At 43.0% G+C, this 18,383-nt stretch overlaps 1 protein-coding gene across 4 annotated transcripts in view; it reads right to left on the bottom strand.

Moving 5' to 3' along the window:
• Positions 1 to 1,469: 1,469 nt before the first annotated feature.
• DOCK11 (dedicator of cytokinesis 11) overlaps positions 1,470 to 18,383 on the bottom strand; it is a 130,168-nt gene continuing 113,254 nt past the window's right edge. For all 4 annotated transcript variants that reach the window (XM_077825958.1, XM_077825955.1, XM_077825957.1 and 1 more), the window contains 4 exons: positions 16,657 to 16,847; positions 15,206 to 15,306; positions 10,546 to 10,684; positions 1,470 to 1,958 (listed from right to left, as the gene is read on the bottom strand). In XM_077825958.1, the coding sequence (XP_077682084.1) occupies positions 1,836 to 1,958; positions 10,546 to 10,684; positions 15,206 to 15,306; positions 16,657 to 16,847 (554 nt within the window). In that variant the 3' untranslated portion in view covers positions 1,470 to 1,835. The remainder of the gene's footprint in view (positions 1,959 to 10,545; positions 10,685 to 15,205; positions 15,307 to 16,656; positions 16,848 to 18,383) is intronic.

Raw genomic sequence — 18,383 nt, forward strand, 5'->3', positions numbered from 1 at the left:
CCCTTCTAACTGAATTTAGGTAACCTTTATTTACTAATCAGCCACCTGGGACAGTTATGGGAAGGCTAGGACATAGCTCCCCATAAAGGACAGCTACCATACATAGCGTGTGGACTATTTGCTAGTTTTATTATAGACCACTTTTATTATAGAGATTAGAGGTTTAGCATTTCATAGGGTTGAATGCGCTCAGACACCTTTCCCATGTCAAAACCTAGCTGGAGTCTCTTGTATATATTTGTATACATTTTATTATGCACCTGCTTTTATTAATGTCAAAATTTAAAGCTCTACAGACACTAGGATGCATGGAATTGTATTAACAGTAGGAGTGATTTGAAAATAAAGACATTACATTTGTTGTTGGACGAAAGATAATGCATGAAGGAATTATTGAGTAGTTTGAGGATCCATTTTCCTCTTCCTACCTATGAATAAGTCCCATTGATATGAAAGAGACACAGATGCTATATGAGGGCATGTGAAATTCACTAAAGACTAAATCCCTTTGTACTTAAATGTCCCTCAACCATCTGCCAGAAAAAGCAACATTTATCTGAAAAATTGTTTTGAGAGATACAACTCTAGGAGATCCATCCTGCATAGGGGAATGAACACTGAGGTTTGTCACAAGATGTAAAAAGTCTAGTTAATAAAAGTTATTTCAGTCTGAGAAATTTCCAGTGAAAAACCCTTCTTTCTTTAAAATAGACCTTGCACGACATTAGAATTTTCTGAAAGGTGCTAAAGCACTTTAGACTCCCAGACCCACTTTAAAATCTCTAATTATTTATTTATCTTATACATAAAATGTAATAACTGCATCACACAGGATCTCTCAAGGTTTATTCAGCTTCTATCCCATGAATGATAAAGAGGAAGAGTTAGATAAACAAAGGCTTGTATTATCAGAGATCTTGCTTAGTCATAATGATGGTTCCTCAAGCAGACAGTGTATGAGAGGCAAAAAGCCAGCTGAGGTAAGTCTCCCAGAGGCTCAACAAGGATTCCTGATTCACCTGACAGACCATCTATTTGTGGACTATGTGGTGTCTGCATTAGGTGTTAAATGTGATATATGCAGGATTCAAACTAAGTAAATATAGCTATTGTATAGTAATGCCTCTTGGTGCATAAGTAGCATATACAGCCTAAATCACTTTCTAGCAAGACAGGATCTCTCGGGAGCAGGGACGCTTCTAGGGATGGCCGAGCAGGGCTGTTGCCCTAGGTACTAGCTTCTAGGAGGAAGTGCTGTACCACCGTACCATTCAGTCTTTTAAAAATATATTGGAGGCTTGACTGCTGCGGGATGGGGCAGTGAAAACGTTTTGCACCACCGCTCCTGCTCACAAGTGCTCTGAGGGCAGGTTGACTTCCACACCAACCTGCATACCCCATGCCCACAAGAGACTGGGAATATAGCAGCAAATATTGCAGAGGGGTAATTTCTATATGCTGTACTCCACTTTCTACTTACAAAGCAGTTTTACACTTTATTATATTCCATATTACAACTTTACAGACTACCATTACAATTTCAACTCATAATTAAGCAATTCAGTACATACTTTGATAAATGCCTTTCAGTGTACTGTATACATTTAACTAAAAAAAGTACAAAACAAGCACAGTGGTGCAATTGTCCGGGCACTTTCAATGTTGCTCAGCAAAATAAGCAAGAACACTGTTTGAAAGCATGTTAATTTGGGGGGGGGGGGGGGGGAAATACTGAATGTATACTAGTCACTCATTTGAATTTTAAACAAACTTTGCACAGCTCCAAGTATTCCTGAGAAATATCTGTAAAGTGTCACTTCTACTTCTAAATCTCTTTATATTTCGGCAGTAGATCTAAGCGAGCCATAACCTCCGTCACCAGATGTTCCGCTGATTGCGCAAAAAACATGTAAGGAGTCGTGCATCCAGGGAGAATGCATAGTATCTTCTTGGTACATCTAAAACAAAACCAAGGTAGTAATTAAGTCAAGCTTCAACTCATTATTCACTCATGATATCATTATTTTAAAAGATACACAAAGCAAAAGTGGCATAGTATTACCGCAATTTTGTCTTCAAAGCTGGGTTGCAAAGGCAGCATAACAAAGAAATGAGAAAGAATGGTTATTCAGTAACTACAGCATGATGCATATATATTATTAGGTAGATTTCAGGAGAAGAGACTGTTGAGCTTAAAGACAGGCAAGAGTCTAAGAATTCCTTACTGCTATACCTGTATATTTTAACAATAGTTCAGAACAAATGTTATTTTAGCGGCAATCAGGAATTTATTACCAAAGAACAGAAAGCTGCTTGTGAAAGATGTTGTTCAACCAAAATCAGTATTGTATAGTATGATTTGATGACCTATACACATGACCTAGAAAACCAAACTTCATTTTACTGCAGCATTTAAAAATGTACAAAATGAAATGGACACACAGCTCCAGAAACTGATATTTCTTAGTCTGATTTCAGTAGCTTTGCAGACTTCTCTAGTTTAGAAAATAAACCTAAATTCTGTGATGCAACTGTCAGGATGAGCGCTAAATACAAATACAGATAGGAACCCACTTGCTTGTACAACCTGGTGGTAGAAAGATTCTAGGTGCTCAGATCCCATTGAAATAGGTGGGAGTTCTGAGCCTTCCCTGCAGAAGCAAATTGACCCTTTGATGACAATGGATGTCAGTGCAGAGTGGTGAATATAGCATAGTTGCAGGCATAGACATGATGAAACTGGTTTTGGTACTCTCTTAGAGAGCACGGCTGTAGAGCTGGGTTAATAATGGATTTTTCAGTTTACTGGCAATTTTGAAAAAAGTCAAAAAATTGTTTTGGGTTAGATTAAAAATGAAAATTTTTGGAGAATTCAAAAGTAAAAATTTGTTTAGAGTTGAATAAAATGTTTTGTGTGACTCTGCATGAAATGTTTTGTTTAGATTGTGAGCAATGAAAAGTGTGTTTCAAACCAAAAATATAAAACCTCCCCCCTGCCAAATTTGGCAAAATCAACACCAATTCATAAATGTTTGTGTCACCAATCTTGCATTTATTGCCAAAAAAAGTCAGGGCACAGTGGGAACTACAACATAGTACCTATCTGCTGTACCTTGATTTCAAAGAGTTCCTACTGGGGTAGGTAACTGGGGGGTTAGTGTACATTCTGTGGGGGCACTGGTAAGCCAAAGGATTTCCACTGATGGAACTGAGCTCAGAATCTGGCCCATTTTGGGCCATCCAGCACTGTGCTTCTCTCTGTGGCTCCCTGTGTCCTCTAATTGCAGTTCTCCATCTACTTTTGCTTCTACCCTTCTCTTCCCCTATCTCTCTCTCTCGCAGCTTCCCTTCCCTTCACTATTGTAAATGACCTGAAAGTGGGCCTCAGGGGGGCATCTATTGGGTTGCCCTTCTCCCTTCCATGTCAAAATAGGGGACAATATTTGTTTGTTGACTGATTTTTAAAAAAAGTATAGCAACAAATTTTTTTTTTTAAATTGGGCCTCAAAACTAACCCAATTTCCTCCTCTGTGTTTAACTGAGGAACTCTGCAGAAGAGTTTCATTATGGTAAAACTGGTAGACGTTTTGTTGCTATTAAATGCACAAAAGATTGAAAGCCAACCATTATCTACATGTAATAAGTAAGATGAACATGAAGATCAGTTTTGTATATAAGAAATCTTGGGTTATTCATTCTATACAATGCAAAATGTAGAATCTTCATTAATGAAAACTAATATTCTTAGCTAGCACTTAACCTAAAAACAGCAGATAATACATTAATATGTTGCCCCATTCATCAAAGAGAACAAGATGGTGCATTTTTAAATGTGTTCAGATAATAGGGAGTATATTAACAATGCATCTCTGTTCTAAGAGCCCTCTACCTGCTGTGATGCCAAGGTGTGGTACTGGCTGATTTGTTTTCAATTTGAATATTGCAGAATTAAAAAACCCTCAAATTCTGGCAGCTGCATGTAAATTAAATAGCTTGGTCATGTTTACTTGAAAAAAGACTGGAGTAAGCAGGTGCAACTCTGTGAAAGTTTCTGGGCAAAATTCAGCAGTGAAATAAACAGGTTATAATATGTGGAGAATGCACGGCAGGGGGCAGGTAGCAGAAAAAGCAACTAACTAGAAGATGTAAGGTAAAGCAGACACTCCCCACCCCTTAGTACTTTCCTCCTCCCCAACACTCCCAGGGCCAAATTCAGACCCAGCACAAGAGAGGGAAACTCCCACTGACCTGAACCAACATCCAGTTATGTCAAGGTTCTAGTTGGCTTCCACAGACACCAAACTATTGTAAATTGCACTCCGTTTGCAAATGCCAAATTGATGCAAGTTATACTTTGCCACTTACATACATTTTCCTATCAATTTACACAACTGTTTGTGTCACCACTGAACCTGATGAAATATTTTTAAAGAGACCTGATGATGTATATGAATTTAAAGTGGTACAGTTATAACAGAAATGAAGGGAACTGTTTAATCAAACAAAAATCATTATATATTGTGTGCAGACCCTCCTCCCAGGCTATTTTAATGTAAAATAATTTTGATTTCACATGTTCAGTTAAAATTATACTGTATATAGTACTCTAACCTGTAGGAGATGAAATTATTGTGCATAACGTGACTAGGAAATTCTGAGAACATCTTGTTCAATCAGAAGTTACAAACACAAACACAACTATTCATTTTAGACACCTGGTACTGTAGCTTTGTTATATTAACTTTCTTTTATAAATTAAAGATATGATCCCAGAGGTAGAGAGATCACTTCAAAGAGCCAACTGGCCTTTGATTTCATACCATGTTAATGGATGGGTACAAGTTATTCTTCTGCATCTGTTAACACTATGCTATTACTGATCATAGATTACATCTGTACAACACCTTTCACCCAGAAGAGTCCCAAAGTGTGATTACAGTGCATGTATATCTAATGGCATAACACCCACATACCCACTTCATTTCCTCCTGGGTTTTACATGCTGTCTAACACATACACTGCTGTTTAGGCCAAGAAGCAGAAAACATTAGAAAAAGAGGGAAGGAATTTATATAGGCAAGATGTAACTAATCAAGTTTGCAGCAAGCCAAGACTTATTACTGTACTCTTGCAAAAACTGCCAGCCTATACATGGCTAGGATCCTAGTTATTTGCATCTGCGAAGGCTGCACCCTAAAGCACAGTATACTGCAACCCAGTTTGTGTAGTTAATCTCCAGTAATTCACTACATCAGGCCATTCTGTCACCAGCTCTTCCACAATTAGAATCATAGAATAGACTCACAGGACTGGAAGGGACCTCGAGAGGTCATCTAGTCCGGTCCCCTGCACTCATGGCAGGGCTAAGTATTATCTATTCTAGAATATGTGATCAGCAGCTCTGACATGAGTTTTTTAAAGCATGAGTTCTGTGTCCACCAGCCCCCTATGGTTTGCATTTGTTTGTTTTAAGCTTTCTGTAAGAAAAAGGTAACAGCTAGAAGTGACACAGATCTTTAGATGGTTGCCCAGTCACAATATTTAGCATTTCTGTACTGTAGCTCTTCAAAATCACTGTACAAACATTAAACAAACTTAATCTAAAGGCTTTCAGCTTTTGAATGACTAGGAGTTGACAAAACAGACCTATTCCCTGTTGTGTTCTCTGCCCCCCTGAACAAAAAGACTTCACTGAAAATCAGCACTTTAGAAGAACCATTAAGGATCTTTCAAAAGAACAGTCCAATCAAGGCTGCTGTAGTGAGACCCTTGTTACAGCAGGTCTGGTGTTTAAGGCTGGTTTAGAATGAAGGGAGAGTGTCCTGTTTCATGTGCATGTGTAAATCAAGCAAACCTTGCTTATTTTTTTCCCTTAAGTACTCAGAGTTTAGGGGATGAAAGTGAATGAGATTCTGCTTATACCACGTGTGAAAAAGCAGAGGAACCAAAAGCTATTCTTGTGCAAAAATCTGTTCTCCCTGAAGTCAATAACTGTCAGCAGGACTTGGCCTGTGTTCTCATTCCCATCTCAAATCTCACACATCCCATGCTTACCCAACATTTTCCAGTCGGGAAAGAAGTTCGTTTGAGTTGGGGCAGAAAAATAAGGACTAACGTCAGGTTTATTTAGCTTTAAGTTTTTGGAATTAAACTCAAAAGAAATCAAATGTGAGGTACTTTTATGATGGATTGAATGGCTAGAGAACCAGCAAATGGACAGAACCTGCCTTTAGCCTATTCAGCCAGTCTTTCTATCATAGCCTGCTAAGAAGTGGATTTAAAATCCTTGAGGGAGCGGGGAGGGAGAAACCTACAACATTGTGTGTTGAGCTTCCTCCAGTGCTTTTGCAACCCCTTAAAAGTACAAAGATGCGTTGGCCTGTGGAACTAGGCTGAGCATAAGGGAAGAACTTGGTGGCCTGTGCATCCCAGTACAGAAAAATACACCAAAGAAAAACATTGGATGTCTTTGATTTTTAGTACAGTTCACTACAGTATTGAACACAGCACATCATACACCTGACACCCCTCCATGGAAGGGTCTGTAAAAGTTCAAGGACTGGAATCCAGAATGGGATGTCTTGTTTTGTTTTTCCTACAAATGTGTGGGAATTCGTTCCTTATTCACGGGAGGGGCAATCGTCCTGGCTGGAGTTAGATAGAGTGTGTGCAGGTTCTGTGCAAGCTTCCCACCTACCGCTCTGGTATTGCCCCTTCCCCCCGTCCCCCCACAGGTGCTCACCAGTTGTCCAGAAACGGGACCCAGCACACATAGAAGATGACGGTGATGGGCACTAGGACTCAGGAGGCAGCATCCTGGAGCTGCCTGCCAGCCTCAGCCCAGGAGAGGGACAGAGGGAGCCTCCTCCCTCCTTGACAGCTAAGCAGAGCTCTGGAGAAATCGGGGGTGGGGGGCATAGTGGGGGGACAATGCCTGCTCAAACTACACCCATGGTTGGCACAGGTTTCCGTGGTAACTGGATTTTTAGTGTCCGGTCACCAGTGTTAACTGGATCCCTTGCAGTGTGGCTGAGCTCCTTCCAAGCCACAGAGGGCTGCTTTGCCTTTCTTTTGCAAGCTCACTCCCCCACACCCAGCCCCGGCTGTGCCCCCTGCCTGACCAGTAAGGCTTAAAGATAGAAGGGCCTCAGGCTATAGCCTTATCAGCCTACTGGTTAATGTGGCTCTGCCCACCCGCCGCTTCCAGCTTGAAGTCCTCTGGTTGGTGGGAATTTTGGTAATACAGTGTCATCAGAAATGGGTCGAGTTGGGTATCAGTCCCCTTTCTGCCACCAAAACAATGGTACCAAACATGCCAAAACTCAACTAATTATGGAGCTGTATATTTGACAAAATGATTTTAAAAAAATCAATGTTTTTGTAATTATACTTTACCACAGGTATTGGAAACATGCAGCCCTCACAAAGTTATACTGTGGCCCTCGACTGACAGTACTGGGTTATCAGTTAATGCTCAGAACAGGACACCTGAATCATTTTTTTAATGTTACAGATTACTGTAAATGGAAGGAATGCATCAAGCTGATTTGCCATCATTGGCAAACAAGAAGCAGTTCAGTGGTATTATCAGCTTTGCTTATTTTGCCAAAAGAGTTGTAATGAAGCACTGATTAAGACGTCAGAATCCATCTTCAAATAGCATGCATATAGTTATACAACAATGCATATAACATACATTACATACAATCCCAAAGTAATTTATTAGAAAATCCTTGTTTTTAAACTTTGGTCTTCATCATTTTTAGGTATCAATGGGAAGACAGAGTACCAACTAGTAGCCGAATCTTTGGAGGATACCACCACTGAAGATCTGGTAACACATAACGTTTGTGGCACCTTACATGCTATAAGAAATGCACACAAACTGAATATGGAAAGGTTGGAGAGAAAGTACATCAAGCAACAGGAAAACAGATGGGACATGTGCCAGCTGTGGGCAAGACTTGCCTTATACTAAGTCCCAAGGTCTGTGTTTAGAGAAGAACACCTGCTTCTTCTGTGGTTAGCCCAAAGGCATTCATTATGCACAGTTTCCACATGTGAGACATGGCATTATGAAGCTGCTGCCATGCATGTTCAGTGAAGTTTCTGTGTTGCTCCCACGAAGAGGCTGACGCGAGAATTATCTTGCGTGCCATCAGTGCCACAAAGAGAGGTGCATCTGAACTCCAAATTTTTGCACAAGACTCAGATGTTGTAGCGCGCTCTGTGCAATTGTGACAGAATGCACCCCATACTCGCACCCTACTGTAATACTCTCTGTACAAAGTATGCCTTGAGAGGTACCATCTGAAAACTCAATCAGTAATATCATGGTAAAATGCAAGTAGCAACATTGTGTGTAAAGTTATGAACATACGCTGACATCATGACTGAAGTGTGTTTCCCAGATAAGTCTGAGGAGGGGCTAAGCCAGTTTCTCTAAAACAAAGGGCAAGCTGATGGCCCAGCCAGATGTCAATAAAGCTGATGGGACATAACTTATCAAGTGGACGTTATTTGGCAAGAAAAGGGGACATGGACAAAGAGATCTGCATCTTAGCAAAAAAATAGCTGGAGGTGTCCTTCCTCCATCAGACCTCCATCTCCTGGTTCTCAGCTGGAAATGTTTTCCAAGGGGGAGAATTGAAATTATAAAAAGGAGGAGCAAACACCCCAAGAGACCTGTTCCTCTCTCTCCCCCTGTCTATTTCACAATTTTGCACCTGAGAAGGTGAAAGAAACAGCTGCTGGACTCTGGGGAAGGGGCCCTGAATGGAAGAGTTTGGTCAGTAACACTCTTGGAAGCATGTGGTGAGAAATTTTGCTTTGAATCTAATATAATTTGTTAAGATAGGCATTAGAAAGTGTTATCTTTATTTTTCTAGTAATCATTTTGACTTTTATGCCTCATTCCTTGTACTCACTTAAAATCTCTCTCTTTATAGTTAAACTTGTTTTACCTAATCCAGTGTGTTTATCTTAAAGTGTCTGGGTAACTATTTAAGATAACAAGCTAGCGTATATTATTCCCTTAAAGGAATAATGGACTTAATATATTTGAACTGTCCAGGAGAGGGCTGAGCGGCACAGGACATATATTTTAGGGGGGAAATCTGCGATTGGGAATATGTTGGGGTCACCCTGCAGAAGTAACCCAAGTGAGGCTGGAAGTTTGCAGTTATGCACAGACACACAGGGCGTGGGTGGCATGCTGGAAGGCTGTTTGTGAGCAGCCCAAGTGGGAGCTACAGCACCAAGACACTGTAAGGCACCTAAGCTTACAGGACAATGGTGAGACAGCCCTTCACTGATCTGGACTGCACCGTGGTATGTCACAGAGATGCTACCCAAGACTTTCAGAAGATTCTGTTTTTGTGCCTGCTGCTGAGGAGCAGAATCGCAGTGTATCCCTCAGAGACCTGTTCCTATCACTCGGACCATTAAAAGCTGCCACTCTGCCAGGTCTCCACGTCCTTTCAGAATGTGACACTACTGGAGGTTGGCTGGGAAGACCAAATTATGTTACTGGAAGGCTTTTGTTTCAGCCTCCAAAGACTCTCTCCTGGCTCTGGAGGTGCTTGGAACAGCTGAGACAATCACTGATGAGGTCATAAGTACGCTGGAGGTGTTTACATGATGAGTTTGCCGTTTGAAGACCAACATTACGACACTTGCCTAGTTACATTGGTAGACATTTTCCAAGAGGAAGGCAGACGGAGCAAAACTGCCACCTAGAAGGGGTGCCATCTAGAGGTAAATTATCAAGCAATGGAATGGCTCTGGGATGATCAAACATATCCAAAACTACCATCCCCTATCAGGCATGAAGGGGTATTGGAGGATGGACTGATCACACTAGTCATGTTTGAAATACCATGCGCTCCCCAATCAATCCTTCAACTAATCAAATGTTTGTGCACAAAGACCAGGTGCTCACCACCATGCAAATGTTTAGCCAGCAGCCTTCCTTGTACAAGAAGTGCAAGTGTGATATGGACGAGGATCAGCATGACAATGGGTTTAGCAGTGATGCCTTAGATGGAGATGACTTTGATGAATAAATATTTTCAGTCGTACATGTCAAGGATAACTTCCCTAGGGTTGCCAGAGATCAATGTCCTTTTTAATGTAAGCAGTGCATCCCTGTGTTAGAGTATCATTAAAAAAACATTGATTTTTCAACATTTTCTCCGATAGGTAGCTATATAATTGTTCCTGGTTTGCCATGTTTGGTACCACTGTGTGTGTGGAAGAAAGGGCTTGAATAAGGGCTGCAAACGATACCCAGCTTGACCCATTTCTGAAGACATTGTATTATCAAAATTCCCACCAACTAGAGGACCTGGAGCTGGCCACTATGGGGCAGGAGAAGGTGGGAGTGAGTCCTCCACTGAAATGATTCTGTAGAATTTTTCGAGTCAGAGGATACCTCTCTTACCTTCTTATCACTAAGTTGCCCTCAGAATGTGATTTCACTACACTGGGCTGCCAGGCTAGAGATAATATTTCAGCATAGTTTTTGGAGTCTCTTTAAATACATGCCTGTTCATGGATGATGTCGGAAAGCTCTTTCACCATGTCTCTGAAGTTTGATTTTAGTCCTTCATGGTATTCTACTTGGTCTTCCTTAATGAGCTGCTCGTTGAGTTCCAGAGCAAGTCCACAGGCCTGTATAAACTTCCTGGGGATGAAAGAAATAGCCACTGGGCATTATTGTTTCTCATTCAGATTTGCAGATTGGAGCCAAAAAAACAAACGGATATGTATGACTTTGTTTACAGATTCACCCCATGGGCAACATCTCATCCAAAAAGCAACACACAGGTTCTCTCTTGGGTGGCACTGAGCAAAAAGGATGTTTGTATTCTATTCCTGGCTGTTACTGTTACCCTTTCTCCTGCTGATAATAGCTCATCTTAATTAATTAGCCTCTTACTCCACCTTTTCATGTTCCCTTTATGTATCTATCTTCTTACTATATGTTCCATTCTGTGCATCTGATGAAGTGGGCTGTAGCCCACGAAAGCTTATGCTCAGATAAATTTGTTACTCTCTAAGGTGCCACAAGTCCTCCTGATCTTTTTTCTCAGATTAAGTTCTCTCTTTCACATGACCACTTCTCCCCTGTCTGAGGCTGTGGTGAAATAACAGTGTCTGACTTTCAAAGGCTGTTATGAAAGGGATAGAGCTGCCGGGACCATAAGACTGCACAGCAGGGTTCGGGGTACAAGATGTCTTCCCTCTTTCTTTCGTGGCAAGCATAAGTTTCCGGTACAGTTGAAGGGGCTGTTCCCTCACTACTTCCCTGGGATGTCCAGTGCCCCAAAGGGGACAGGAAAGAAGTGTCAACAGCTTACTCCCCCTGTGCACTGGCCAGCTGTGTGGGGTGGGAGGCAGCTGCACCCAACAAAGGAGGCAGCAGCAACAGGCGAGCAGGCTGGGTGTGCCTCGTTGCTTCAAGAGGAATTCTAGATACCAAAGGCAGACTAGTAGGAAGGAGGAGAGAGGGAAGGATGAAAGTGGGGAAAAATCTACAATGGCCCCAAATGGATGGAGGACGGGAAGTTAGCTCTTTAGTTATCTCTTGGGAGGCACAGTGTTGGCCACAATTCTAAGACCACAGAGAGAATGCCAGGATAGATTGGTAGGTAGGTAGATTGATAGACAGATAGATGCAAAAACAAATTCTTGTTTGAAATCAAATATCTTTGCAAAAGTAGCAATGGAGACAAGAGTAATGGAACCACATGGACAGTAAATGGATTTATTTAAATATTTTAAAGTTCTTTCCAGTTTAACAGTCCCCCGAGAAAAGTCTCTCTTGAAAGATCAGGAAATGAAGCATAATAAAAAAAATTAACAAACACAAACACCAAGTCTTTGGTTTTTAGCGAGACATTTCCCACTTTTAAAAAACAGTTTTGTCTAGGTGTTGAGACTGGGCACCTGATAGCTCATGGACGCTCTAGCTTTAAAAACAGAGTCAGCTTTAGTGTGCAGCAACTGCTGGTGTATTTATTTATTAATTATTATCATCATTATTATTATTTTATGTTATTTATTGTAGCACCAAGAGCCCTAGTCATGAACCAGCATTCCATTGTGCTAGGCACTGTACAAATCCAGAAAGAAGAGAGAGTCCCTGCCCCAAAGAGCTTATCATCTAAGACAAGAGATACATGGATGGATACAGACAGACCGATTATGGGGGAGTATAAAAACAATGAGTCAGTAGGGGTCAGCGTGATGGGCAATGGTCTCAGGTTTAGAAGGAGCCAAGATGTTCTGACTATGATTAGGTAAGTTCATCATGGATGGATATAAACTGTTCAGGAAGGACAGGCAGGCCAGAAAAGGTGGGGGAGTTGCATTGTATGTAAGAGAGCAGTATGACTGCTCACAGCTCCGGTATGAAACTGCAGAAAAACCTGAGAGTCTCTGGATTAAGTTTAGAAGTGTGAGCAACAAGGGTGATGTCGTGGTGGAAGTCTGCTATAGACCACCGGACCAGGGAGATGAGGTGGATGAGGCTTTCTTCCGGCAACTCTTGGAAGTTACTAGATTGCAGGCCCTGGTTCTCATGGGAGACGTCAATCACCCTGATATATGCTGGGAGAGCAATACAGCGGTGCACAGACAGACAATCCAGGAAGTTTTTGGAAAGTGTAGGGGACAATTTCCTAGTGCAAGTGCTGGAGGAACCATCTAGAGGCAGAACTCTTCTTGACCTGCTGCTCACAAACTGGGAAGAAATAGTAGGGGAAGCAAAAGTGGATGGGAAACTGGGAGGCAGTGACCATGGGATGGTCGAGTTCAGGATCCTGACACAAGGAAGAAAGGAGAGCAGCAGAATACGGACCCTGGACTTCAGAAAAGCAGACTTTGACAATCTCAGGGAACTGATGGTTAGGATCCCCTGGTAGAATAACATGAGGGGGAAAGGAGTCCAGGAGCGCTGGCTGTATTTTAAAGAATCCTTATTGAGGTTACAGGGACAAACCATCCCGATGTGTCGAAAGAATAGTAAATATGGCAGGCGACCAGCTTGGCTTCACAGTGAAATCCTTGCTGATCTTAAACACAAAAAAGAAGCTTACAAGAAGTGGAAGATTGGACAAATGACCAGGGAAGAGTATAAAAATATTGCTCGGGCATGCAGGAGTGAAATCAGGAAGGCCAAATCACACCTGGAGTTGCAGCTAGCAAGAGATGTTAAGAGTAACAAGAAGGGTTTCTTCAGGTATGCTGGCAACAAGAAGAAAGTCAAGGGAAGTGTGGGCCCCTTACTGAATGAGGGAGGCAACCTAGTGACAGTGGATGTGGAAAAAGCTAATGTACTCAATGCTTTTTTTGCCTCTGTCTTCATGAACAAGGTCAGCTCCCAGACTGCTACACTGGGTAGTACAGCATGGGGAGGAGGTGACCAGCCCTCTGTGGAGAAAGAAGTGGTTCGGGACTATTTAGAAAAGCTGGACGAGCACAAGTCCATGGGGCTGGATGCGCTGCATCCGAGAGTGCTAAAGGAGTTGGCGGATGTGATTGCAGAGCCATTGGCCATTATCTTTGAAAACTCATGGCGATCGGGGGAGGTCCCGGAGGACTCGAAAAAGGCTAATGTAGTGCCCATCTTTAAAAAAGGGAAGGAGGAGGATCCTGGGAACTACAGGCCAGTCAGCCTCACCTCAGTCCCTGGAAAAATCATGGAGCAGGTCCTCAAGGAATCAATTCTGAAGCACTCAGAGGAAAGGAAAGTGATCAGGAACAGTCAGCATGGATTCACCAAGGGCAAGTCATGCCTGACTAATCTAATTGCCTTCTATGACGAGATAACTGGCTCTGTGGATGAGGGGAAAGCAGTGGACGTGTTGTTCCTTGACTTTAGCAAAGCTTTTGACACGGTCTCCCACAGTATTCTTGCCAGCAAGTTAAAGAAGTATGGGCTGGATGAATGGACTATAAGGTGAATTGAAAGCTGGCTAGATTGTCGGGCTCAACGGGTAGTAATCAATGGCTCCATGTCTAGTTGGCAGCCGGTATCAAGTGGAGTGCCCCAAGGGTTGGTCTTGGGGCCGGTTTTGTTCAATATCTTAAATAATGATCTGGAGGATGGTGTGGATTGCACCCTCAGCAAGTTTGCAGATGACACTAAACTGGGAGGAGAGGTAGATACACTGGAGGGTAGGGATAGGATACAGAGGTCCCTAGACAAATTAGAGGATTGGGCCAAAAGAAATCTGATGAGGTTCAACAAGGACAAGTGCAGAGTCCTGCACTTAGGATGGAAGAATCCCATGCACCGCTACAGACTAGGGACCGAATGGCTCAGCAGCAGTTCTGCAGAAAAGGACCTAGGGGTTACAGTGGACGAGAAGCTGGATACGAGTCAACAGTGTGCCCTTGTTGCCAAGAAGGCTAAAGGCATTTTGGGCTGTATAAGTAGGGGCATTGCCTGCACATCAAGGGACGTGATTGTTCCCCTCTATTCGACATTGGTGAGGCCTCATCTGGAGTACTGTGTCCAGTTTGGGCCCCACACTACAAGAAGGATGTTGAAAAATTGGAAAGCATCCAGCGGAGGGCAACAAAAATGATTAGGGGACTGGAACACATGACTTATGAGGAGAGGCTGAGGGAACTGGGATTGTTTAGTCTGCGGAAGAGAAGAATGAGGGGGGATTTGATAGTTGCTTTCAACTATGTGAAAGGGGGTTCCAAAGAAGATGGATCTAGACGGTTTTCAGTGGTAGCAGATGACACAACGAGGAGTAATGGTCTCAAAAGTTGCAGTGCGGGAGGTTTAGGTTGGATATTAGGAAAAATTTTCTCACTAGGAGGGTGGTGAAACACTGGAATGCGTTACCTAGGGAGGTGGTGGAATCTCCTTCCTTAGAAGGTTTTAAGGTCAAGCTTGAGAAAGCCCTGGCTGGGATGATTTAGTTGGGGATTGGTCCTGCTTTGAGCAGGGGGTTGGACTAGATGACCTCCTGAGGTCCCCTCCAACCCTGATATTCTATGATTCTATGATCATGGTCAGGACACTTTTGGGCCAGGAAAGTGGAAACCAGTCTCCTTCCAAAATCAGAAGGACAGTAGCAAATCTTTGCATTAGTATTACAAATCTTAACCCTGATCATTAAAAATATAAGAAAAAACACATATTCCATTGCTGCCAGCAGGCTAATTCAATTACTGAGTAACCTACCTGAACATTTCTTTTAACTCATTCACCTTCTTAGTGGGATATTTGCCGGACTGATTGTCATTCAGGAAAGCTCTAGCATAGGCCAGCGGACCAGCATTAACCTAAAACCCAAAATGTGAGAACTCATTTATGCTGCAGCTTTTAGGTTAATTTCAGAGGATAATCAGTTTGTTTTATTAGAAATATTACTTAAGATATTACTTCATGCCACTAGGTGTGCATTTCTATATGGTCATGGGATAGCAATGCTATAGTACTGTTTATGTACCAGAACAGAAGGCACCTGTAGTTCAAAATGTTAGGCTTTACTTTTTGGGATGGAAAAAATGTATTTACTGATCTTCTGAGACATTTACAATAAGACATTATTATGATGATATTGTCTTGATAAGTATATCTTAATACAGAATTAACAATATTAAGCAACATATTGAATATTGACTACATATTATGATGTTATTAACAGTTCCCTTTTTAAAAAAAAATGTTTAAAGACATTGTATTAGATATATTTCCTGATTTGAATCTCTTTAACAGGCCAGCTCCCAATATAAATCTTTCAGTCCTGTTCAAATTCTATTGCTAATATTTGTTTTATTTCTTTCAGGATATTTTTCCAATTTTTTATTTATTACCACCAGTCCCATATCACATGCATGAAAGAGGGCCTGGCTGTCTTGCATTTCATACAGATATCTGGGGCAATATTATGTATTTTATTATATAGACATGGAGAAACATACACTCTGTAAACTAAAAATGACTGAACTTGCACTACGTTAATATTAGAGTCTATTCATTGTCTGCATCATCTCATCCCATTATTTTGCTGTTATTTCATATTTACAGTCTGTGATTACACATTCTAGACATAATCTTGATTGCTGCTTACTTTATTAAAAATCACTTTCAGAGAAGAAAAGCACCAACAAAGCTATCTGTATTAGAAAATTTTACACACAGGTTTGAAGTTTCAGCAATCTAGATAAACTCATATCGTGCATTCTTTTTAGTGTATCAGCTACAACGGTTTGCTTTAAGGGTTGTGCTAGACTTTACTTTTCTATTTATGATCTTTACATACAAAAAGAAAAATGAAGAAATTTACATCCCTTCATTTCCTTTTTGGGGAGTGACCTATTGAGACACATGGACCATGTCTCAGATTGGGGACAGGTCAGGATTCATGATGCTGTTTCTGTCTGTCATTTTCAGGTCAGTCTTTCAGAGCTGTTAAATATAACCAACACCTGTCACAAACAAATAATGGGCCTGATTCTGCAAACACAACTGGGTATAGTGTTTACTCCCATGAGTAGTTCCATTGACTTACAGTGGTAAGCACTACATTTAGTGCTCCAGTGAGCTAGTTAATGATTTCTGGAAAGTAAATAAGCTGTTCTGCCAACAGAGTAAGGACTTCAAGATGTTGTGCTAATGACGGGCCTTACCTGAACGGAAACACAACCCTGCAACTTGAGCTGCAGCTGGATCATGTCAACCTCATTGGAAGAGCAGAGTTTTTGCAGCTCTGCTGTCTTGTCTTTTATCTCATCAGTAGCAACATCAATGGGCTTGAGATTAACTTGTTGTTCATTATTTACTGGAATTCTCTTCTTCACATATGGAAACGAGTTTGAAGCTATTAAACATATCAAACAGAATGTACAGTCTGAAAGTCTTCTCAGTCGACCCTTTCCCAAAGGCCCACGGAACAGATATAGCCAGGGTCCTGCCCTGAGGATCTCATAGAGCAAAGGTGAAATCCTGGCTGTGCTGAAGTCAGTAGCAGTTTTGCCACTGAGTTTCAAGAGGAGTCAGGATTTCAGCCACAGTGTTTAGGCATGACACGATCACAAACAAGAGGGGGAGGAAGGGGTGAGGCTGAATAAATCAGATCTAAAACAATATGGAGACTCAGTCCGTGTCCAATTAAAATTAAAAATTCTGCACAGAATATTAAAAATGTAAATGCATTTTAAAATTCTGCAAATTTTGTCAATAAATAAATGTGGAGGCCCCAGCATGGCATTGGGGAGTACAGACCACTACCTGCACAGAGGTGGGACAGGGACTCCAGGACAGGGATAATCGGCTGTGAGGCTGCATCTGATCCTGACGCAGCACCAGGGCTTGGCCTGACCCAGAAACACCCCAGGGCCCCACCCCTCTGTGCCAGCTGCACCAGGTGTGGGAAGGCAGGCTCAGCCTGGGAGGATCCAAGTGTGGGGGGATCCAGGTGTGGGGTGAGAGGGTTCTGTGTGGGGCAGTCTGGGTGCGGGCGGCTCAGTGGGGGGGTACGGGTGCCAGGAGGATCTGGACACGCGGGTGATCAGTGGTGGTGGGAGGAACTGGATGCAGGGCAATGGGACTCTGCAGGGAAGTCCCAGGTGCAGCTGGTTGGGGCTCAGTGGAGCGGGGGTCCATGTGTGGGTGGCTTGTTGGGGTGATCCAGGTGCACAGGAGATGGGGCTCATTGAAGTGGGGATTTGAGTGCAGGGGGCGGTCTGGGTGCACAAATGGGAAGGCTGGATGCAGGGGGTGGGGCTCGGTGGGGGTGGGATCTGAGTGCAGGGGTGGGGGACCGGATGCAGGGGGTAGGGATTCGGCAGGGTTCCAGATGTATGGGGGTTGGGCTCAGCAGGGAGGGCCTTGTGCAGAGGGCTGGGGCTCAACAGGGTAGGGGTTATGGGGCAGGGGGGTTGTAGGTGTGGGGAGTGAGACTTGGTGGGGGTACTGGGTATATGGAGTGTCCAGATGCAAGAGGGTTTGGAGGACAGGGGAGCAATTCCCCATACAGTGACCCCACCCTCCTCCCCCGTAGCTGAGGAGTGATGGGGCAGGAAGTGTGGGGGTGGAGCCAGGGGAGGTTTCTGGGGGTGGGTCTGACCTGGCCACTTTGTGCTGGGGAAGTGCGCTCCATCCCCATCCCCAGCCCAGCCTGGACTAGCAGCTGAGCCCTGCACAGAATAGGAGACACCAGCCAGGGTGTCCCCAGCCCCAAACAGGGCTGAGGAGGGCGGATGTGCGGGGATGGGGCTCGGCAGGGTGGGAGTTCAGTTACAGGGGGCTCCTCCACCCTCTGCCCCCACAGTGATTTACGTCTCCGCCGGTTGCTCTGGGAGCCTGAAAGGATGTACCCACGCTGCTGGGGAGGGGCACGTGACCATTCTTGCCG

The sequence above is a fragment of the Eretmochelys imbricata genome, chromosome 9 (assembly GCF_965152235.1).
Source record: "Eretmochelys imbricata isolate rEreImb1 chromosome 9, rEreImb1.hap1, whole genome shotgun sequence".
Taxonomy (NCBI): domain Eukaryota; kingdom Metazoa; phylum Chordata; order Testudines; family Cheloniidae; genus Eretmochelys; species Eretmochelys imbricata.